Below are 23756 nucleotides of genomic sequence, written 5' to 3'. Positions count from 1 at the left end.
AGGCCTCTTTGTTTTGAAGTGACAATCTTGATCAAAATGGTTGGCAAACTGAAACAGAACTTGCTGTTGGCCTGTCTGGTGATCAGTTCGGCGACAGTGTTTTATCTGGGCCAGCACGCTATGGAGTGCCACCACCGCATAGAGGAGCGCAGCCAGCCTGCGAGGGTGGAAAGCCCGAGGAGCACAGTAAGAACTGCACCCAGTGGGAATGCCACCAAAAGCTTTGCCTACAACAAAGACATGCCTTTAATATTTATTGGGGGAGTACCTCGGAGCGGCACCACCTTAATGCGTGCCATGCTGGACGCTCATCCGGATATCCGGTGTGGAGAGGAGACGAGGGTGATCCCCCGGATCCTGGCAGTCAAGCAGATGTGGGCTAGATCAAGCAAAGAGAAGATCAGACTGGATGAAGCTGGGGTCACAGATGAGGTGCTGGACTCAGCCATGCAGGCCTTTTTGTTGGAAATCATTGTCAAGCACGGGGAGCCTGCTCCCTATTTGTGTAACAAAGATCCTTTTGCTTTGAAGTCCTTAACTTATCTTGCTAGGATTTTCCCCAATGCCAAATTTCTCCTCATGGTACGGGATGGGCGTGCATCTGTGCACTCCATGATCTCTAGAAAAGTGACAATAGCTGGGTTTGACCTCAACAGCTACAGGGACTGCTTGACCAAGTGGAATCGGGCCATAGAAACGATGTACAACCAGTGCATGGAGGTTGGGTTTGAGAGGTGCATGCTGGTCCATTATGAACAGCTTGTCTTGCATCCTGAGAGGTGGATGAGAACTCTCCTGAAGTTCCTTCGTATCCCATGGAACCAAGCAGTGCTGCACCATGAAGAAATGATTGGAAAAGCAGGGGGTGTTTCTCTTTCAAAGTGAGTATGAGCATCCCTCCTTTGCCTTCTGTTCTCCTAACAGGTACAGTAGTGCATTTAGAATAGAATAGAATTAACCAGGTTGGAAAAGACCTTTGAGATCAAGTTCAACCTATCATCCAACACCATCTAATCAACTAAACCATGGCACCAAGCACCCCATCCAGTCTCTTCCTAAACACCTCCAGTGCTGGTGACTCCACCACCTCCCTGGGCAGCACATTCCAATGGGCAATCACTCCTTCTATGAAGAACTTCTTCCTAACATCCAGCCTAAACCATACAGAATATAAACCATAGAGCATACAAAAGACAAGTTGTAACTTGGTGTCAGTTTTCAAGTAGCTAATAATGTCTCAAGAAGATGCAGATTGTCTGGAAAATAAACTGTGTGCTCTGGTTGACATGCTGGAGGGATGGGAAGCCATCCAGAGGGACTTGGACAAGCTTGAGAGCTTGACTCAAGCCAGCCTCATGAAGTTCAACAAGGCCAAGTGCGAGGTCCTGCAGCTGGGTTGGGGCAAACCCGAGCACAAATCGAGGCTGGGTGAGGAGTGGCTTGAGAGCAGTCTTGAGGAGAACAACTTAGTTGATGATAAACTCACTATGAGCTGGCAATGGTCACTTGCAGGCCAGAAGGCTGCCATGTCCTAGGCTGCATCCAGAGCAGTGTGAGCAGCAGGATGAGGGAGGCGATTCTGCTCCTCTGCTCTGCATCCAGTTCTGTGCCCCCAGCATAAGAGGGACATGGAGCTGCTGGAGTGGGTTCAGAGGAGAGCCATGAAGATGATCAGAGGGCTGGAGAACCTCCCCTGTGGGGACAGGCTGAGAGAGTTGGGGCTGTTTAGTCTGGAGAAGAAAAGGCTCTGGTGAGACCTAATAGTGGCCTTCCAGTACTTGAGAGGGCAACAAGAAAGGACATTTTACTAGGGCTTATATGAATGGCATGAGAGGGAGTGGATTGAAGCTTGAGGAGAGCAGATTTAGATTGGATGTTAGGAAGAAATTCTTTACAGCAATGGTGGTGAGACACTGGAACAGGTTGCCCAGGGAGGTTGTGGATGCCCCCTTCCTGGAGGTGTTCATGTCCAGGTTGGATAAGGCTTTGAGCAACCTGATCTAGGGACAGGTGTCCCAGGCCATGACAGGGGAGTGGGAACTGGATGATCCTCAGGGTCCCTTCCAAACCATTCTGTGAATCCATGAATCAATAATCTGCAATCTCAGATGGCTGCTGTAAACAACTGTCCCACAACATGTGAATGAACTCTTAACTAATGGTCAATTCAACTTGAATTTGGAGGTCTGGAATCAGCCTCGAGTTCCAGTACAGCTGTGCTTTTCTCTGTGCTCCAAAATCAAGCTGGACTGTTTTATCCAGACTGGTGTTATTCATCTTAGATCACCCATTTGATTTCAGGAACTTGAGTATTGTTGTCAATGCAAGAATGGCCCTTGAGTTCCATGTGCCAAGAACATACTCTTCCAGGAAACCTGAGAAACTGTTCCAACAGAATAGAAAGCAGAGCTGGCCTGCTTTCCTCTTGGCATGTGCTCCTAAAGGGACAAGCATTTTGAATGGAATTAACCTTGTAAGCAGAGCTCTCAGTAGTCCCTTGTGCCATCTGTGCACCTGAGCTAGGTACTTTCAGAACCCAAAAATCTAGCTTTGCTTAGAAAAACTAGACAGGTGGGGTGGGGAAAAGGGCTGTAGTTCTCCAGCTAAACTTCTCTGGTTTCTCTGCCACCGTTGACAGCTGAGCAGCTGAAATACAGAAGCTGGCTCATCTTTGCATTGAGAGGGGGAAGGTGGGAATGGTGGAGTCTCTTCCTGTTTTCGCTGTGGAAGATAGATCTACCAGACTGTCTTGTTTCATCTTCCAAAATCCTGCTTCCAGCAGCAAGGCATGGCCCAGCTAAATTCCATGGCTTCTGGGGTGGTTTTGATCTTCATCACTGGCCAAGTGTAATAGAGGCACAGTATCACTAAGGTTGGAAGAGACCTCAAAGATCGTCGAGTCCCACCTGTCACCACAGACCTCATGACCAGAGGTGCACCTTGCACAGCAATCAGTGTGGGCTGGGTAGAGACATGGCCAAGTGCTGAATACAGAGTCTCTTAAAACTTGTAATTTTGAGAAATACAAAGGGGGAAATGTTGTTTATTTAACCCCCAGGGAAATGGCTGTGTGAATTTTCTAGTCTGGTGGAGGGCACTACAATTGAAGGCAAAGCCTAAAATGATTAGTCAGTCACTACAAACCTGAATGTCAGATAATGGGTGGCTGTTTACAACCACTGAAAAAGCACAGCCACCACCACTGCCTCCCAGTGTTAGGGGCTGGAAGGGACCTCTGGAGATCATCAAGTCCAACTTGTCACCCAAGACCTCATGACTACTAAACCATGGCTTCAACTGCCACAGCCAATCCCTTTCTGAACACCTCCAGGGATGGTGACTCCACCACCTCCCTGGGCAGCACATTCCCATGGCTAACAACTCTCTCTGGGAAGAACTTTCTCCTCCCCTCCAGCCTAAAGTTCCCCTGGCACAGCTTGAGACTGTGTCCTCTTGTTCTGGTGCTGATTGCCTGGGAGAAGAGACCAACCCCCTCCTGGCTACAACCTCCCTTCTGGCTGAATGTGGTGGAATGGGTTGTGAGGAGCTGCCCACACTTGTTCATGTCCCTAAAAATCAAGGAAATGGATGGTGCAAAGTAGAAGGAGGCTTTATTTTTTAATCAAATGTTCAAATCTCAGACAAGTGAGTAGGAAAGTGTTCTCCTGACCCTCACTTCACTCTGTTAATGCAATTCTTTATGCTTTCACTACGTCTCACGAGATGATATGTGGAAGTAATTTATTATTTCGGGGAGGGGGGTGGAAAAAAAGAGTTGTTAGTGTTCCATCTGTGGTGGTTTTGATCAAATCAATTACCCTTGAAATAGGTGGTGAGATTTGCCTTTCAGTTGCAGGAGACCTTGATAATTTGATAATGGTTTCAGTGGCTCAGTCTGCAGAGGAAAATGTGAATATGAAGTTGATTAACTTAGCTGTCTGTTTGGTGTATTTATATGCTGCTAATTGAAGTTGTGCAGGGTGGGGTTGAGACCCAATTTGATTTCCTTCTACCAGCTAAAACCTCCTGGTTTTGACATCCCCAGCTCCCACTCCATCCCCAGAGTGCTTGTGGGCAGGGACAGCTGCTGCTGCTTTGTGTGGTCCTCCTGTCCAGGGCAGGAGATCACTGCCCAGAAAAGTCACTCTTTGAAGATGCTTGCTGAGAACTTTAGAGTCTGTCACAGCTTGTCAAGTTGTCACAGCTGAACAAAATACACCACTCTTTCAAACCACTACAACCACTTTGCATTAGAGTTAGGTTTACTTCTCTCAAGTTGGATTTGGCTTGTTCTCAGCTGCAGGAAAGATCTTTAAGGCTTCAGGAGTGCATGGCTGTTACATCCAGGTTCAGGTTCTAACCAACCTATTGTTCTCTTAAGACTTGGAATTTCTCTCTGGGCTTACTGGAGAGTGCTTTTTTTTCCTTCATGGTGTGAATGCTGTCTTCTTTCAGCTGAAACTTGAGTCGAGCAGTGGAGCTCCCTATTCTGATCAGTAGCTTTCTCTTGTGGTGACTTTCCAAAGGATGGTCCTGAAGACCAGAGAGACTCTTAAGAGAATTCAAAGTGCTGATGTCTATGGCAGCTCTCATAGAGCTTTAATTTACTGCCTGCCTGGTACCAAGTGCTTCAGGCTCTTTCATAACAGGGTATTAAAATCAAATTGTATTTCAGTTTTTACTAGCAGTAGGAGGAGAACACAAGTGCCAAGTAATTTGTACTGAAATGTGACATGCATTTACAACTTCTCAACATATAGGCCTAGCCTCTGCAGCATAGTAAAGAGGGTATTAAGATCTAGATAAAATTATTTCCCCACTTGTCTGCTGTGATAAAGAACTGCATAGGGAAACCTGTCTCAGTCATCTTCCACTCACCATTAAGGCTTCCAAATCTTTCAGACAGGCTCAGCATCTGCTTCAGAGGTGTCATGCCTGCTCAGGTCAGATCAGGCATAAGATGCCTGGAAGTGTTTTAACTGTAGAAGAGGTTTTGAGAACCAAGTCTGACGAGAGTTTGTTGTCCTGAAGTACTTAAAAAGGCTTTGAGAAAGAGATCACAGTATTGCTAAAAGATCATAGGATGGTTTAGGTTGGAAGGGACCTTAGAGATCATCTGCTCCAGCCTCCCTGCTGTGGGCAGATGCCTCTCAGCTAGACTGAGGCCTCATCCAACCTGGCCTTGGAACACCTCCCCCTGGGGAGGAGGCATTCACAACCTCCCTGGGCAACCATTCCAGAGTCTCACTATGCTTGCACTGAAGAATCCAGTCTAAGCTTCAAACCATTCCCTCTTGTCCTATCACTGGACACCCTTATGGAAAGTCCCTCTTTGTGCTGTTGTGTTACCTGGTAGCAGAAAACAAAATGTTTAACAGTATATTTGATCTGATCTGACATTAAAATCAAATGAAATCTGTGTCAGGTGAATGAGGCTCTAGGTCAGTGTAAGTTGGTTTATTTTCAACTGTATGTAGAGTTAAATTGTGGGTGCAGGCTAGCTCTCAATCAGAGGTGAGCTAGCTGCTTGATGGCTTGAAGAATTTTGCAGGCAGTGAGCTGATTCCCTTTTTCCCCCCCTCCCTCTGATTCCCACCTCAGACACTCTTATGCAACAGAATGTTAATAGCAATATTAGATGCTACACAGTTGAGCTGTAAGATGCTGACTTCGTCTCTTTGCCTGGCTGCTTGGTTTGAGGAAACTGTTGGCTGCCTTACTGTCTTCTGCATTTGCTTAGTAATCCCTGCTTTTTCTGTAGCCCATGCAGCCTGAACCTTGCTGCTGTTCTGTTTTACTTGGTGTTTTCTCCCCTCATTTTGGTTTTCACCCAGCTGCAAGGAGCAGCACCGTGAGGGTTAGGAGGACGTGCACCGCAGCGTTTCTGGTAGCGGGAAACCATCTGTGGTTTGAAGTCATTGCCATGGAGGAATGAAGTCATGGCTCTTGGAGGAATGTGTTATGGCTGGGCTACATGCTCTAACTAGTATTGTTAATACAGCTCTGGCATTTGCCTCCTAACTGCAAGCAGCTGTGGTGACCACTGATGCAAGAAATGTCGACCATTTTATAGTGATTTTTTTTTATTAGGCTTATTCTGGAACTGGCTGTCTAGGCAAAATCGCTGCAGACTATACTATTTTTAATGCATGCCTTTCATTGGATGTCTTGGGGGTTAGCCCTGTGTTCTGTGCTACCAGCTACTTGCAAAAGCTGAAACTGTTCCTGTGGTTTTTGCAATGGAGCCTGGAAGCACTGACCAGGCAGCATGTGCCATGTGCACACCGAAATCCAATTTGCCAAGACTTGGTGTGTTTCCCTGTCCTGCTCTGGCTTGGTTTTTATGGGGTGTGTCTTTCCTTCTGTCCCTCAGTCTGTCTTCCTCAGATGTTCTTTGGTCTGAAGAATTATTTTTTTTTTCCCATGGATTGTTATGTGCTTTTTTTTTTTCCTTCCCACCTTAACTGAAAGGAGAGAAAAGGATTGAAGAGAAGAGCGAGTGCGGGATAGTGTGGGTTTGAATCGGTGCCTTGGAGCAGCTCAGTGTAGTTCCTGGCTGATCTCCTGCCAGCTATTAATCACCAGGAAATGTTTCATGCTGAGCTGCTTGTTATGAAAGGCTAAACTGACAGCAGGGCAAAACATACACCTTTAAAATGGGCTTTTACTTCAGGATGAGGTATCCATGTGTGTCCTAATTTAGGTCCCAACTGATGTACAGCAGCTATTGTTTTGGGGCTCCAGTAAGCTCTCAGCCAGGCCCATTGCCTGAGTCTCACAGTGTCACCTTTATTTTGAATGCTGGAATCAACCTTCAGGTTTGGTGAAGGGATTTGGGGTTTGGTTGGCTCTGAGAGGGAGGGGATCATAAATCTTAACGCTCTTAAAACACCTACTGATAAATCTTTCTTAAGCTTCCCATCCTGCAGACTCCTGACTGTGCTGGGTGCTTTGTCCTCTGCCATACCACTTTGAACTCCCCAAAGCTCAACTCTTAACAGCTATTTTCATGCTTATTTGATGTGCAGTCAGATGCTCATCTTGTAATTAGAAGGATCAAAAAGGTATGCTCAGGCTTTTTAGTTTGCTGTACAGACTTGTGATCTCAGGCCAACTGCCTACAGGAAGGCTGAGATTCAGTTGTGACTCCTTGGTCCCAAAAATCTCCCTCTGAGTTCCTGCCATCAGATTGAGCCTACTGAAAAATGGATGAAGAGGGTAAGGCTGAAAATTCTGAGGGTTGTCTTACAGGTTGTTGTTTGTCGAGTGTTTAATCATCAGCTTCTACTAAACACCTTTTGCAGCCATCTGTGAAGGCCCTGCCTGCCAAGACAGTGTCCCCATGGGTGACCGTTTCCCTGTCTGGTTTGTTCTTTGTTGATTGTGTAACCTTCCAGCACTGTATGACTAACTTCCTTCCTCTGTCCTGGAAGAATTTTAGCTAAGACAAGTAAAACAGTGACAAGGTGAAGACTGGTGTTAAGAGCAAGTTCAGGTAATGATAGGAATGGATAGTTTGTCATTTAAGGCTTTCACTGCCCAGAGCGGTGCTCATCTGCATGAGATGCCCCTTGCCACTGATTTAATGTTTGTCTGCTGTGCAACAGTCCTTCAGCTTCTTCTTGGACTCCTGAGGTTGGTTAGATAACTGCAGTCAAACTTGTTCCTCTTGTAAGCTGACTGATGCCAGCCTTGAGAGCAATTTGACTTCAGTTCAGGCTTCTGCACTCAGAAATTATCAGCAGCATTGCAGGAAACTTGAATTTATTTTTTCTGAGGAGATGTTTCCTCATCCTCTGCCTGCTGTATAACTGAGGAATTACTGCTTGAGAATTAAATTGAATCTCAGTGTTCTCCTTCTGTAGAGTAGATGAGGTACTGGTGTTACCAGTAACACTTTGTGCTGTTACTTTCAAGTACAGCCATTTCATTTTCTGGGTGGTAGAGCTTTTTGAGATCAAAATTCTTTATGATGTAAATAAGACCTGGGAAGGATAATAGCTGCAAGTGGATGTGAGAGCTGTATGCTTAGCATCAGGTTGGAGGCAGGTACAGCCAGCCAGCAGGAGCTGCTGATGCAGTGATTATGGCATTACTTGCAATGCAGATGCAAATACCCCTTTAGGCAACTTGTGTATAGAGACTTGATTCTTACAATTTTTTTGTAGTGTGCCTTAAAGAAAGCTAAACCTTGGCATCCAGAATGCATGTGCACTCTTTCTGAGGCCAGGGGAAAAAAGCTTTCAATGACTCTGAGTAAAAAAATTCAGAGTTTTCTATTGGCCTCTTTGAGAAATGAAGACAGCAAAGAAGTTGTATGTCTTCTAAAAGAAAGAAGGAATGTGGGAAAGCAAAGTCAGGGCAGGTTTCCCTTGGGGGGGAAAAGAAGCACTAACAAAACTGGGGGGCAAGAATGAAAATTACTTTAGGGCTATTGATTCAAAAGAGCAACAAATCAACTCTCTTCTAAACACTGTACATGGAACACTGCAATAATTTATGCTCTTCCCTTTAAGCCTGGTTTAGCACCAGGCTTGTTAGATGACTGTTGAGCTGGATGCTCTTAAAGGTCTTTTCCAACCAAATCAAATCAGTGGTTCTGTGGTTAAGAACTGTGTGTAATGATCAATCAGTACAAGGAATGGTCATGCAAAACATTATTGCAGTCTGGAGCTTTTTGTCATTTCCATTGGTCTGATAGTTGAGTCAGAGCATGGAGGAGGCAATAAATGGCACATGGATTTAAATTTGGAACACAGCTTTCAAGAGCATGTAAGACAATGAAACAGCAAATGTGGGAATATGCCAGTGGGAAAACAGCTTTGTATGTAGGTGTGTGCATGCTTTACATTTAACAGCTCTTTGGCTTTCACTGCTGCCTCTGTGTGAAGAACTTGCTTCAGTACATTCTCTGTGAGAGCTTAAACCAGAAAGCATCCAGGAATGTTGAGCCAGTTACTCTCATTTTATCCTTACGAGTAAAACTTCCCATCAGCTCTGTAACTGAGAGGGAAAGAAAAGAAAGGGGGAAAAGCCTCAAACGAAACAAGCTAAAGGCCTCAGTGCTAGTGGAGAAGCAAGTGTTGGTTGGAATGCAAAGAATAACCTTTCTCTCTCCCTCCACAGGGTTGAAAGATCTACTGACCAAGTAATCAAGCCAGTCAATGTGGAAGCACTGTCCAAGTGGGTTGGGAAGATACCTGCTGATGTACTGCAGGATATGCCTGTGATTGCACCCATGCTGGCAAAACTGGGCTATGATCCATATGCCAACCCACCAAATTATGGAAAGCCAGATCAGAAAGTTGTGGAAAACACAAGGAGGGTAAGGCACTTTTGCATGTTTGAGTGTTGGTCAGATGGATGTGAGCTGCAGAGCAGAAGAGTCTTGCGCTTTGTTTGGCTTTGTTTGGGTTTTTTAGTCTGTTTCTAATACCTTTTGATACTTAGCAATATGTTTTCCTTGCCTTGGGTGGGAGGAGGAAGAATTCTGTGGGACTTTGAGCCCTGAAAGTCTGGCTCCTGCTCCTTGTTTTCAATTTGGTTTCATCTTCCTTTACCCCAAGCCCAGGCTTAAGCTGTGTCCTTTGATGTATGCGGCTGAAGCTCTTCAGAACTGCCCAGCAGTGGAGAGTTTCCTCACCCATGGCATCCAACTTGATTGATGAGCTCAGCTTTTTGTACATGAGGGCTGGCAGAAGCTCTGTCACAAAAACTGCACCCCAAATGCTCAGTGGAATTTGCAGAGTGACCCATGGAAAATGGTGCAAGCTGATCAAAATGTCAGAGTTTCCAGTTCTTTGCTGCCCTTTGTGGAACAAACAAACGATGGAGGAAGGTCTGGTGCTGATTAACCTAACCTTAAGGATTTTTCAGTCTGAATTTCATGTTGTTGGCATTTGAGTAGTTAGGGCTATACAGCTGTTTAGCCCTGGAGGGATCCATTGAAAAGCTCGTTAGCATTGTTTGAAATCAGAGTAATTAAGTCTTTACTCCTGTTTTCTTGGACAATATAGACTTTATTAAAAGAAGGTGACTTTTTCTGCTGCTGCAGTAAATTCATCACTGGAAAAATGGAATTAAAACCATTTAAAAGGACTGTCATCCCCCAGCCTTCCCATACTAACCCCAAAGCTGGTTGGTATGCTGCTGGGTCAGATATTAATGGGGGGAAAAAATTGCTTTTGGTGAAGTCTCCAAACACATTTGTGTAATTTTCTTTTTAGAAGCCCTCTCTGGAAACTTCCACTGAACAGCTGAGCAGTGTATTAAAGACTGTCAGGGTGACTATTTAATAGTTGTTAGCTCAGCTTTGAAAAGGTAACTCATCTGTTCTGGTAGGGGTAGTGGTTAGCCTTCTATAGATTTCTTGATGGTTTGATTTTAAAAGGCTCAAACCCAAACTTTTCTGCACTCAACTCAATCCCTTTGAAAAGCAGCAAGTGTTCAATACTGCTTCACTGAGCCCTGGACACAAAATCCTTGTGCAGCTACCCATCCATGCTATAAAACAGTGACTCAGAGGCAAATTTGTGTTGGAGTGCAATGCTTTTAAGGTTGGTTGTCTCTTACTGATACCACCTAAATTAAGCTTTCACAGCATAGTGACCTTTCTGAAGCCTCTGCTTGTGCATGGCAAGCTCAGTCTTGAGTTGTAAATACTGTATGGATTTCAGTCATTTACTGTTGGGTAGCTGCCTGAAATCTGTTTCAGTTCAGGTAACAAACAAACCCACAAGCAACAAAGACTGAAGCCTAATTTAAAAGGCTAAAGTGTATTGAGAATTCTTTCCCAAGCTTGCTTTGTAGCATAATTTGTTTACTAGTGTTAAAACCAGCCATGAAAAACTAGAGGTTACTGTTGTAACAGCTGATCCAAATCCTGTCAGCATATGGAACACTTGTTTATTAAAACAGCAGTCAAAATATTGGTTCACTTACAGCCCAAGATAGCATTTGAGTGCTGTTACTTATTCTAGAACCCAGTACATGCTTTCCTAGTCACTTGTTCCTTAATAAGATTACTTTTGCATGTGTGGTTGGGAAAATGAGGGGGACATCCTGACTTCAGACTGAAATCCACAAAGGCAAAATGATGAGAGATGGCTAATCTTCAAAATTCACAATGTTCCTTTTGGAAGCAGAGAAGCAGGAGGCTCTCAAAGTCCTGTACCCCAAGGAGCTTTTAAAAGGATGGCTCACATCAGTGATGGTTTGAATTCCTCCCCAGTCACTTCGCTTTGTTTCCTCCCAGCTGGTTCTCGGCAACCCCCTGCTTGAGTCCTCTTGTCTTTCTCTGTGACTGTGGAAATGTTGATGTCCTGACTTCCTAAGGTTTCAAGATGTAAGGCTTCCCATTTGGAGTCCTGTTTTCTGCTTAGGTTACTCAGTTCCCAGGGCAGCAGGCTCATCACCCTCTCTCCCAAGCGCCACCTTTCCCGGCCGTCCTGGCTCTTGCACAGTAAATTGCCCAAACGCTGCCCACTGAGTTTGGCCTTGGCCCAAGGAAGCTTTAAAAGAACAAATTCTGGTTGGCGATCAGTGGGAGCTGACTGGCTTCTGGAAAATGCTTTGGTTTGGTTTGTCTTCCCCACAGCTTGTTGTTTGTATTTGGGGATGGGGGACAGATAGTCCAAAACACTTCAAGATGCTTGGAAAAAGCTGGGGGAGGAAGGGAAGGGAGGGAAAAAGAGGGAACTGTGATGTGTTAGATTTGTCCATCAGGGATAGCTTGTATCTAATCACAATATAGATAAATCTTGCATGTAAGCAGTTATCGCTTCACCATGTGTTTGGAAGCTGTTCTATTGTATTTATAGTTGTGGTCTCAGAACTTTAAACTGAACACAGAACTTGGAGTCATTGGAAACAGATAAAGTTTAGCCTGCTGAAGGGTATTGTCTTAGTGTGCTAGCCCCTTAGAGTGCTTAGCTTGAAATAATGTTGAATTATCTGACACTTGCTACTTCAGTACCATTGTAGTTTCTCAGCCCAGGTAAAATGGTGTGAGCTGGCACTTCAGGTAAGGAAGTTGCCTCTGTCTGGCAGACAGAAAACAAGGGAGAAGGGCTGATCTTTTTTTACCATCATCATTTGGGAGGAGGTAATTTAAGTGTTGTGGGGCTGATGTAATGCTGGCTTAAGCTGGTGGTGAAAGTTGCAGCAACAGGGTGGAAGCCCAACACCATTGAAATTACTGGCAGGGGAGATCCTCGCTCCACCTAAGGATGTAACAACTCTCTGTCATCCACTTTAGTGCTATCAGATCTGTTACAAAACAAACAAATCCCTTCTTGTTGTTATGGAGAGTTCTTGTTTTGTGTGGTTAGAAGTGGTTTTGTCCTGTACATCCCAAACTGTAAAGACAGCTGGAATGAGAAGATGAAAACAGGTCAGGATGCAAAATGTGCTCGTAGCTAGAAAGCCTCTTTTGCATGTAGAGAGCTCAGTAATTTATGAAGCCTACCTAGTGCCCAGTTGTAGGAGATTAAAAAAACCCAAACTATTTGAAACCTGGAATTGCACAAAATGTTTGTTCTACAATGTGCTTAAATGCTGTTTGTAGAACTGTATTTGCGCTGCACTAACTGCCTTGAGCAGAATCTGTCACTTCATGGAAAAGACTCCAACAGTGAAAATACTGTTCAGCTGCTGCTGTTAGTGCCAAAGGTAAGAACCAGCACTGTAAGGGTGCCTGAACTGAGGACCGGTGGTGGAGAGAACTGGAAAGAAGTGGCTCATGTGGTGCAAAATACTGCCCTCCCCTAAGCTTTCTAAGCAGTTCAGTCCTGCTCGTCTTTTTCTTTCCCCTCTTTCCCCCTGTTCTGTCCCCCTGCCGGTGACTTGCATTCATACAGGTTAACTTTGTATTTTGTCTTCAGTCTGGAAACACAATGATGATTCTCACCAGCTAAAGAGCAGTGTTTGACTTAGAATCTCTGTGTGTGCTTGTGGGTGATGAATGGAAAGCGCTTCTCTGCTAAACTTGATCTATTTTTTTCCCCCTTCAGTGTTACCTGCCTGATACACCAAGACAGGTTGGTTTTTCATGCTTCTGTAGCACAGCACAAAAATAAGATGCCACCAGTGTTTGTCCTTAGTTCTGGTTTTGCTTTAGGAAGTAAGAATGTGAGGCTACCTGCATCTCTTCTAGCATTTAGTGTTACAAGCCCTCTCTGACAGTATCTGCAGTGGTGCAGTACAACTGCACCGTGAGCAGAACACACTTTTTTCCTGATGTTTTCAATAACAGAGCCATTAACTTTTTGTTTATCTGTTTTATGTTAGGCCTGACAGCAGTCATTATCTCTTCTGAGACTTGATCTTGTCTTGCCCAAGCAGTGCAGAGAAGAGTGGTTGCACCATTCGAGGTCTGATTAGTGTTGTGCCGCTCAGCAGATCTCTGCATGTGACCTTAAGAGGCAACTTGTAGTTACTCAATGACAGCAATTTGTGCTGTCCTGTGTTTTTCTTGGAGGCCTGTTGCTGGTCTGTTCAATGTTTTATTGTGATTACAAGGTTCTTACAAGGTGCTGGAGCACCTCTCCTATGGAGACAGAGAGTAGGGGTTGTTCAGCCTGGATAGGAGAAGGCTCTGAGGCGACCTTCCTGTGGCCTTCAGGTATCTGAAGGGGGCTACAAGAAAGCTGGGGAGGGACTTTTTAGGATTTCGGGTAGTGATAGGACTGGGGGAATGGAGCAAAACTTGAAGTGGGTAGTTTCAGATTGGATGCTAGGAAGAAATTCTTCACCTTAAGGGTGGTGAGACACTGGAACAGATTGCCCAGGGAGGTGGTGGAAACTTCATCCCTGGAGGTTTTTGCAGCCAGGCTGGATGTGGCTCTGAGCAACCTGATGTAGTGTGAGGTGTCCCTGCCCATGGCAGGGGGTTTGAAAGTCGATGATCCTTGAGGTCCCTTCCAGCCCTGACAATTCTATGATTCTCTACATTGCTCTTCATTATAGATTCATAACTAACTACTTCATTTTATTTCCCTAGAGTTTTAACAAATTCTACATCCTGACCACAGAAGAAAATAACATCCTGTAACTAAAAGGAGTTTTAATCTGCAAATGGTGCAGAAAGTGATAACAATTAAGTTGTCTGAATTGGTAGCTCAGTCACTGTGGGGTGAATTATGAAAGTGGAGTCACTCCACATTAGAAGAGTGCCCCATATTTCCTTATCAGCAGTGTGAGGTTGGGTAAAAGTGTGTGTCAGCAGTTTAACAGAATATACCCAGAGTGGAGAGCAGCTCATAGCTGCATGACTGACTTGTGCCCAGCAGAAACTGGCTTATTGTTATGTTATGATTGGCTAAGTGGTTTCCTCTCACATCTGTAACATATTACATCAGATTTGCTTTGGCACGTACTTCCCACTAAATGAATTTGTATGCTTGGAATACATTTTCCAGTCAGCTCTTTTAACTTCTTCATGAAGTTGTGTTCCTTGCCCTGGAGAGATGGCAGTGTGCAGAGCTCTATAGGAAAAGCCATGGTTTCCATCATGTGTGGCTTCTTCTAATCCCATCCAAAGCTCTTACCTATCTCTGGTTTGTGTTCTGATGATAGCATTTTCTGCAGTAATATCTAGGGGGGGGAAGAGTTCTATTAAATTCTATGTCATAGAATCACAGAATGGTTTGGGTTGGAAGGGACCTCCTGAGGTGAGCTTGTCCAGCCCCTCATGCTTGTTTTAAATGGTGAGGAAATTTCTCCTGCTCTTTAGAGTTGAGACATCCCTGACAGCCCTAGTTTTGAGACTTTGTAGAAGTGTTTTTAAAGGTGGAAGCAATCTTGTGATGAAGGGTGTGCAGTATATTTGTATTAATGTGTGAGGGAAAAATTCTCTCTGCAGTTAGAGATGTGCAACTGTGGATGTGTGCTCCAGGCCATGTATCTCTGTGCCGCTTAACTTAACCATAAAAGCATTTGGCTTTGTTGGGGAGTTTCTCTGATATTTCAAACAAAAATTGGGGGGTGGTGGTGTTATTTCATCTGTCTTGTGACCACCAACAGCACCGACTTCTTCTTGCTGAAGAGCAGGCTCCAAGGTGACCTAATTGTGGCCTTCCAGTATCTGAAGGGGGCCTACAAGAAGGCTGGGGAGGGACTGCTCAGGATCTCAGGGAGTGATAGGACTAGGGGGAATGGAATGAAGCTGGAGGTGGGGAGATTCAGGCTGGAGGTGAGGAGGAAGTTCTCCCCCATGAGAGTGGTGAAGCCCTGGAATGGGTTGTCCAGGGAGGTGGTTGGGGCACCGTCCCTGGAGGTGTTTAAGCCCAGGCTGGCTGAGGCTCTGGCCAGCCTGATCTAGTGTGGGGTGTCCCTGCCCATGGCAGGGGGGGTAGAACTAGATGATCCTTGTGGTCTCTTCCAAGCCTGACTGATACTATGAACTTCTTTTCTGGGTGTTTCTTCCAGCATGCAGATTCCCAACTGCAGGTGGTGGGGTTTATTTCTCTAGAGTTGCTGATATTTTTCTTTCTTAAGCAGCTATGCATATGTATGACTTACTGTATGATTTACAGTCTGCAGACTGGCCTAATTTTGTATTTTGCTTGTTAGTATGGTTACAAGCTGTCTTTTAGCAGGCACTTACAGGTCTGCCTGGAATCTTGCTCTCTGTGTTGTTCCTGCTGGGGAAATATTTGCATCTTGGAGGTCTCTTTCTTGGCAACTGTAACAGAGGTGAAGAAGTTTGTAAGCCTTGTAAAGAGCCTTGAAAGTTAAGGAGAGTCTGAAAGAGCAAGAGGAGGGCACCTCCATGTACTGTGCAGTAGACTCCATGATCTTTGAGGTCTCTTCCAACCTTGGTGATACAGTGTGCAAGGATTGTTTCTGCAAAGAGGCTCTGCTCTGGGTGTGCCAGTGTGCCTTTTCTTCCCCATGGAATCAGTAAGGTTTTAAGACACCTCAGAGATCATCAAGCCCAACCTATCGCCCAACACCTCATGACTACTAAACCATGGCTTCAGCTGCCACAGCCAATCCCTTTCTGAACACCTCCAGGGATGGTGACTCCACCACCTCCCTGGGCAGCACATTCCAATGGCTAACAACTCTCTCTGTAAAGAACTTTCTCTTCACCTCAAGCCTAAACTTCCCCTGGTGCAGCTTGAGACTGTGTCCTCTTGTTCTGGTGCTGCTTGCCTGGGAGAAGAGACCAACCCCCACCTGGCTACAACCTCCCTTCAGGTAGTTGTAGACAGCAGTAAGGTCTCCCCTGAGCCTCCTCTTCTCCAGGCTAAGCAACTCCATCTCCCTCAGCCTCTCCTCACAGGGCTGTGCTCAAGGCCTCTCCCCAGCCTCGTTGCCCTTCTCTGGACTCATTCAAGTCTCTCAATGTCCTTCTTAAACTGAGGGGCCCAGAACTGGACCCAGTACTCTTACAATTAATGTGGACAGCCTTGTGCTCTGCAACTGGGATGTTTTGAAAACCTCCCAAGTACAGTCAGTTGCAGGCTGCCTTTTCCAGACAAGGAGAGCCATTATCTCTGTGTGCTGGCAGTGACCAAATACAATGTGACTCTTTCTAAACTGGGCTTGGAAGAGGGCGAGGAAGTCTGCTGTAATCTGCTGTAAAGATGAATTACAGGTTACACTGCTGAGTTGCATGTCTGTTCTTAAGCTTTCATTGTGCATTTGTAAAAAGGGTGTCTGAGAGATGAATATGAAGCTTGTTTTCTAATCTCCTTTTGAGAATAGCTATGAGGACAGGCTGAGGGAGCTGGGGTTGCTCAGCCTAGAGAAGGGGAGACTGCAGAGGGACCTGAGAGCTGCCTTCCAGTACCTGAAGGGATCCCTACAGGAAGGCTGGGGAGGGACTTTCCATAAGGGTGTCTAGGGAGAGGACAAGGGGGAATGGTTTGAAACTGAGGGAGAGTAGGCTTAGATTGGATCTTAGGAAGAAGCTCTTCAGTACAAGCATAGTGAGACTCAGAATGAGGGTGGTGAGACTCTGGAATAGGCTGCCCAGGGAGGTTGTGGATGCCTCCTCCCTGGGGATCTTCAAGGCCAGGTTGGATGAGGCCTTGAGCAGCTGAGTCTAGTTGAGAGGTGCCCCTGCCCATGGTGGGGAGGTTGAAGTAGATGATCTCTAAGGTCCCTTCCAGCCTAAGCCATTCTATGAATAATATGAATCCTGCCAACACTGAACAACAAACTGACAGAGACTTCAAATTCCTTCCCCCCCCCCCTTGGAAATCCATTTGGACTTGTAAAAGAATTCCCTTAGAAATGGTAAACACCATTTCTGCTCAATTTTACTGAATTCTTGCTTAAACTGGAAATCATTCCAGTGTCATGCTTCTTCCTCTCAGCTGCCACTCTCTGAATAATGTGTTTCTGACTTAGAACTTGCTCAGAAAAGAATTTTGAATCCAAAACCTCTTAATTTCTTTGGCTGCAGATGGAGTCATTGTTTTCAGAACTTCTGGATTGCAGTTGATCCATGGGTTTTGATTCAAAAGAGACCTCTTACTGGGTTTGGGACTACTTTAAACCAGTTTCTATGGACTCAGTAACGGCAGTTCTCAACCCAAGTTGGGCACACTTGGTGTGTTAAACCTGATCTTCTTGGGCCTGTCATTGATTATTGTGATATTTCATGTGAATATAAAATCAAATCCATCTGAAACAGTTCCTTACCTCACCAGGCTATGACATTACTGTCATATTTCATTTAATGTTGCTGATGGATAAATACCTTTTAACTATATGTTGTTAGATGCTTGTGAGCTGTAACTGCTGTTCCTCCAAAGGGCATTACATTGGTAATGTTGTTAGAGCAGATGTGTCTATAGATAACACCATATAAAAATTGGACCAATTCATAACTGCAGGAAAAGAAATAGTGTGGCAAGCAGAGAGGTCATTCTGCCCCTGTACTCAGCAGTGGTTAGGCCACACCTGGAGTACTGTGTCCAGTTCTGGGCCCCTCAATTTAAGAAGGACATTGAGACACTTGAAGGTGTCCAGAGAAGGGCAGCACAGCTGGGGAGGGGTCTGGAGCACAGCCCTGTGAGGAGAGGCTGAGGGAGCTGGGGTTGCTTAGCCTGGAGAAGAGGAGGCTCAGGGAGAACTTATTGCTGTCTACAACTACCTGAAGGGAGGTTGTAGCCAGGAGGGGGTTGGTCTCTTCTCCCAGGCAAGCAGCACCAGAGCAAGAGGACACAGTCTCAAGCTGTGCCAGGGGAGGTTTAAACTGGAGGTGAGGAGAAAGTTCTTCACAGAGTAATTCGCCATTGGGATGTGCTGCCCAGGGAGGTGATGGAGTCACCACCCCTGGAGGTGTTCAGAAAAGGATTGGACGTGGCACTTGGAGCCATGGTTTAGTTAGTCATGAGGTGTTGGGTGATAGGTTGGACTTGATGATCTCTGAGGTCTTTTCCAACCTTATTGAGTCTGTGATTCTATTTAAAGGAAAGAAGGAGGCTTCCAGAGGGCTAAACATGCTTTTGCTCACTGGTTCTGAATCAGTCACAACGTCCCATCACTGGTATTCACTCCTCCCAAGAATTCCTGGGTAATGACTGTAGTGGTTTGCCAGAAGAGGTGAAGAATCCTGTCTGTTTCTTCCAACATCACCAGCAGTCTAATAAGAGATCCTAGTTTCTCTTGTGAACCTTGTCTAGGTCATTCTGTAACATTTGTACTTATTTTATTTTGCTGTGATGATGCTGTCAGTTTGTAACTTCCATCTGTGCTCCGGGGCGCAGCCTGCATTTTAATGGCTTGCTTAAAAGCTGAGAATAGGAAATGCTCTCTTTCATTTATAAATATTTATGGTATATCTAGGCTCCAGCAAGCCACATGCTGAATTTTTGACCAGTGTGGCTTTCATTAAGGTTTCCATGGGAATGACAGTAACCCCTTGGCTGAGTAGAAAGGAGAGCTGTGCTTATCATCTTGAATCAGCCTTTCTATTCTCTCTGAAAGATGGAATATGGGGAGGAACAGCATTCTGCAATATATCTGTATAATAGTCCTTTCTGTCATGTAGGGACTTAGTGAAGCCTTGTTGTTTGGCTATGTTTAGCCTAGTGATAAAGAGCGATGAGAGCCGCCAGCTCCCAAGTCCACGCCACATGAGTCACAGTAATGCTGAAGGCCTGCTGTGGGGTGAGGCGTCTGTGGATAGGAAATTCAGAGCTGACTCAGCTGCAGCCCTGCAGTACACTGGCAAAATGACTATGGCTTCATATTCTGGTCATCTAATCCTGGAAAAGCATCCCTTGACTTTATGAACCTTCTTCCATCAGACAGTTTGCAGAGTTGGGAGTGCAGCTCTGAGCGAGGCTTTAGAGGAGCCCCATTGCCATTGTGTGGCTTTACAGAGTAGTAATAGAATGGAATTAACCAGGTTGGAAGAGACCTTTGAGATCATCAAGTCCAATCTATCATCCAACACCATCTGATCAACTAAACCATGGCACCACATGCCCCATCCAGTCCCTTCTTAAATACCTGCAGTGCTGGTGACTCCGCCACCTCCCTGGGCAGCACATTCCAATGGCCAATCTCTCTTTCTGTGAAGAACTTCTTCCTCACCTCCAGCCTAAACCTCCCCTGGCACAGCTTGAGACTGTGTCCTCTTGTTCTGGTGCTGCTTGCCTGGGAGAAGAGACCAACCCCCACCTGGCTACAACCTCCCTTCAGGTAGTTGTAGAGAGCAAGGAGGTCTCCCCTGAGCTTCCTCCTCTCCAGGCTAAGCAACCCCAGCTCCCTCAGCCTCTCCTCACAGGACTGTGCTCCAAACCCCTCACCAGCTTTGTTGCACTTCTCCTAAGTAAGTTTGTGGCTTTGGGGTCTTACATGATTGCAGCTACACAAGACTATAAAGAACTCCCATCTTTTGGGGTCAGTAGAAGAGATGGTAAAACTCCTCCAAGTACACTTAGTTTGCAAAAAAATACCATAAAAAAAATACAGATGATAATAATACAGAATCTCCTCCCCTCTGTGGAGTCTGTTCCAGCTTGATCTCAAACAAACAGCTTTTAAGAGGTGTCCTCAAGGGGGGAGATGACAGCTTGCCAATTTATTTCCTAACTGGTCAGATAGTGGAAACACTTCTTTGGTGTGGCTGGTGGTGTGCTTGAGGATATTGGTTGCTTGCTATTCCTCAGGGCAGTGCTGTTTAAGAATTGCTCTTATGCTGAAAGAATTCATATTGCTCCTGTTCACCTGAAATCACACCAGCTGGAGGTGTAGAATAAAGGGGGTAGAAATGTGTAAGATAAGGTAGGAGGGGATGCCCCTTGATCTTGGCCATTTTAACAGCATTTAAACCCAAGTTTGTTGTCGTGGTCAGGCTTTGATTGTAGTCACATTGGCTTAACTGTATCAAAGCTAACAGAACTGTCCTTTGACAGCACCTGAAGATGGATTCTTAGAGTGGTAGGAGGGAAGGGGCCTCAGGAGATTGATTCCAGCCAAAGTGTGACACTTCTGTTTGTGTGCATGATACATTTTCTGTGCTTAATGAATACTGACACATCAGAAGATGTTCACAGAATCACCAAGGGTGGAAGAGACCTCAAAGATCATCAAGTCCAACCTGTTGTATTGTGTGACGTTGGAGTTTCTTAACTGTAAAACCTACATGTTTGAGAGCTGAGTGTTGCTCTGTATCAGTTCTGACACAGTCCCTGAGATCAGCAGAACAAGAGGACACAGTCTCAAACTGCACCAGGGAAGGTTTAGGCTCAAAGTGAGGAGGAAGTTCTTCACAGAGTGTTGTTAGCTGTTGGAATGTGCTGCCCAGGGAGGTGGTGGAGTCCCCATCCCTGGAGGTGTTCCAGAGGGGATTGGATGTGGCACTTGGTGCCATGGTTTAGTAGGCACAAGGTGTTGGGTGGCAGGTTGGACTTGATGATCTTTGAGGTCTCTTCCAACCTTAGCAATGCTGTGATTCTATGGTCACGACAAGTAGCTTGGTATGGAGAATCTTTTACTTGTGAACTCTACTTAAGGCCAAAGGTGGCATAAGTTATTGAAGGTGCTAAAATGTGAAGCAGCAGATTTGTATTTCTTTTTCACACATAAAATTCAGAAACCTGGCTATTGTAGGAAGTCCCTGCTGGCTGTATTTAATCATCCTGTTAAAACATCCTTTTCTAAAAGCACAGTGAATGGATCACACAGCACTTTATGAATAAACTCCAGCAAGCTTTCCATGCAGTGTGTTACATATTTTGGGTTTTTTTTCCCATTTTAATGCAAACAAGGTCAGAGAGAGCACAGAACAAGCCTAGAACTGGATGTGCAGCTGTAGAACTACTTTGGGTGACCAAGCCTTGTGAATGAAACTTGCTTTTGCAAATAGACTGTGTCCCCTTTGGGTGCTGGGTTTAGCATTACTGGGTGCTAATAACCCAGAGGACTCTTAGACATCAAACTCTTTAGCATCTGAAACAGTAGTGAATGCTAATTTTGACTATTACATTGGGTTTCTGTTTTTTTCCCCCCCCTAGGTTTTTAAAGGTGAATTTCAGCTTCCTGACTTTCTTAAAGAAGTGCCACAGGTACAGTACTGGATTAGTTTCCTTTTTGGGGGGTGTAGTGGCAAGTAAATGTGTAACCAGTCTGTATAAACCCACTTCTTCATAAATCTGATTTATTTCTTTGACCATAAGGGACTATGCAGCTGGAGATCATAAGAGAACAGCTTGTGCATGGGATTGAATCTCCAGTGCTCTTGCACTCAGCAGTTCCCCCAGCCTCTTTTGAGTGCCTGTCTAACTCCAGTGTTAATAGTATGGTGCTTCTAAACCTAGACTGAATCTTGCTGTGAAACTCAAGGAAGGTTTCTTTTGTTCCAGCCAAAGAAGACAATAGAAAGGAAGTTTCGTGGCAAGATAAAATGAACATGGATCAGTAAAGTCCAATAGCTGTAGTGTCTTGTTTCATGTTTTCAGAAGATAACTCGTTGCTGTGGACACCAAATCTTTCTGATAAACCTTTGTGTGACCTCTGCTGTGGGCTTTGCTCTTTCACTGGATGTTTGCCTGCTCTCACATTCCCAACAGTTAGTGCTCATGCTTTTGCAAGTTGTGCACAGCTAATAGAAAACCCATGAAGGGCTGGCACCACGCAGCTAAGTGTGCTGTTGCTGTTGCTCACAGCATTGTTCACTCTCAAACTGCTGGCCACGATGTCTGTGCAGCTTAGCGGCGAGACAGCTGCTTAAATGTGTGCTGCTTACGAGTTACTGTCAGCAAACTGGATGCAGAAAGCGTGCTGGAGTGGTTTCTGATGCTTTCAAGTGCAAGTATTGTGGTTATTTCATGGTTATCTACAACCTGCCAGATAAAGCTGCAGCATTCTGTGGCTGCCAAAACAGGAGGAGATCCCATCTTTCTGATAAGGGTTGCTGGGAAATTCAGGGAGATGAGATAGCTAAAATACAGCACACAGTGTGTGAGCAAAAGAAATGCTCCTAGATCTGCCTACAGTAGTGCTTAGTTAAATGATGCTATTTGCATCTTCCTATTATCTTGTGGTATGCCAAAAGGACTTGGTCCACTGTTGCTAGGAAATGTCCTCTTTCAATCTGTGTGATCCAGAGCTTTCAAAATGGGACTCTGCTCAATTTCAGGAGGTGGAGTCATACAGTTAGCTGGTTATGATGATGATATTTACCAAACTCTGAGCAGATTTATGCCAGGTAAAGAATGATAATCTGAAAAAAAACAAACCCCACCAGAACCTGTGTGAAATGGAGACTATTACTTAAGCTGATGCTGGAGTTGAATTGATGCTGAGAGTGTTCTCAGCATCTAAAGAGAACACTAACATAATAGAACTAAACAGCCAGATGGGTTTGAGCATGACATGAGTGTTGATAATTATCCTTTTCCCCCCCTCCCTTCTTTAATGTAAAATAGCTAATTTCATTTTCATTATTTACTTGACAGACTGAGCCTATGGAATAGAAGATCCAACAGATACTTCTTGCACAGGAGGTAATAAAGGAGCACACAGGCCTGCTCATTTTGCTCTTGAGTTAGCTTTTGTTATTAAAGCTCTTGTCACTCCATGCAAGATTCTGGCTAAGAAAAATACTAAGATAAGAGTTTTGATTAAGAATCTGTAAAAATCACATTAAGGTAAGTCCTAGTGGTGAGAGCCACAAAAGTATAGTTCATGGGGCTTGAGAATCACCTGGGCACTGTTTGCTACACTGTTCAACTGCAGCTCTGTTTTGGAGCTTGCAGTGGAGCACATAGAATGGTTTGGGTTGGAAGGGACCTCCAAAGGTCATCCAGTCCAACCCCCCTGCAGTCAGCAGGGACATCCTCCACTAGATCAGGTTGCTCAGAGCCCTGTTGAGCCTGACCTTCAGTATCTCCAGGGATGGGGCTTCAACTGCCTCCCTGGGCAACCTGTTCCAGTGTTCCCTCACCCTCATGGTAAAGAACTTGTTCCTAACATCCAGTCTAGATCTCCTCTAATTTCAAACTGTTGCCCCTCATTCTTTTCACCACAGGCCTTTGCAAACAGTCCCTCTCCAGCCTTCCTCTAGGCCCTCTTCAGGCACTGGAAGGCCTGAGGTCTCCCTAGAGACTTCAGGCTGAACAATCCCAGCTCCCTCAGTCTGTCCTTGTAGGAGAGGTGTTGTAGCCCCTGATCATTGTACCGCTGCTCATCCAAACATTCTTCAGCAGTTTCTTGTTCATTAGAGTATCTCTCTGTCTTCCAGTACTGTGACACACTTGCACAGCTTGTACTGAAATGGGGGATTCTTAATC

The 23756-nt window shown here is 45.1% G+C and overlaps 1 protein-coding gene across 5 annotated transcripts; it reads left to right on the top strand.

Moving 5' to 3' along the window:
• The first annotated feature begins 36 nt into the window (after positions 1 to 36).
• Positions 37 to 23067, top strand: TPST1 (tyrosylprotein sulfotransferase 1). Of its 5 annotated transcripts, none has more exons than XR_008462504.1 (5): positions 37 to 881; positions 9127 to 9325; positions 21480 to 21530; positions 21828 to 22033; positions 22923 to 23067. XR_008462504.1 is itself a non-coding variant. In XM_054166158.1 (5 exons), the coding sequence occupies exons 1-4, from the start codon at positions 37 to 39 to the stop codon at positions 21870 to 21872; spliced, it is 1140 nt and encodes a 379-aa protein (XP_054022133.1). In that variant the 3' UTR covers positions 21873 to 21882; positions 22923 to 23066. The 5 variants fall into 5 exon arrangements, 4 of the variants coding, with proteins under 4 accessions (XP_054022133.1, XP_054022132.1, XP_009901596.1 ...); XM_054166158.1 differs by having other exon boundaries at positions 21828 to 21882; positions 22923 to 23066; XM_054166157.1 differs by having other exon boundaries at positions 21828 to 21898; positions 22923 to 23066.
• Positions 23068 to 23756: the final 689 nt, after the last annotated feature.

The sequence above is a fragment of the Dryobates pubescens genome, chromosome 13 (assembly GCF_014839835.1).
Source record: "Dryobates pubescens isolate bDryPub1 chromosome 13, bDryPub1.pri, whole genome shotgun sequence".
NCBI lineage: Eukaryota > Metazoa > Chordata > Aves > Piciformes > Picidae > Dryobates > Dryobates pubescens.
This window is presented reverse-complemented; position numbering and strand designations above follow the sequence as displayed.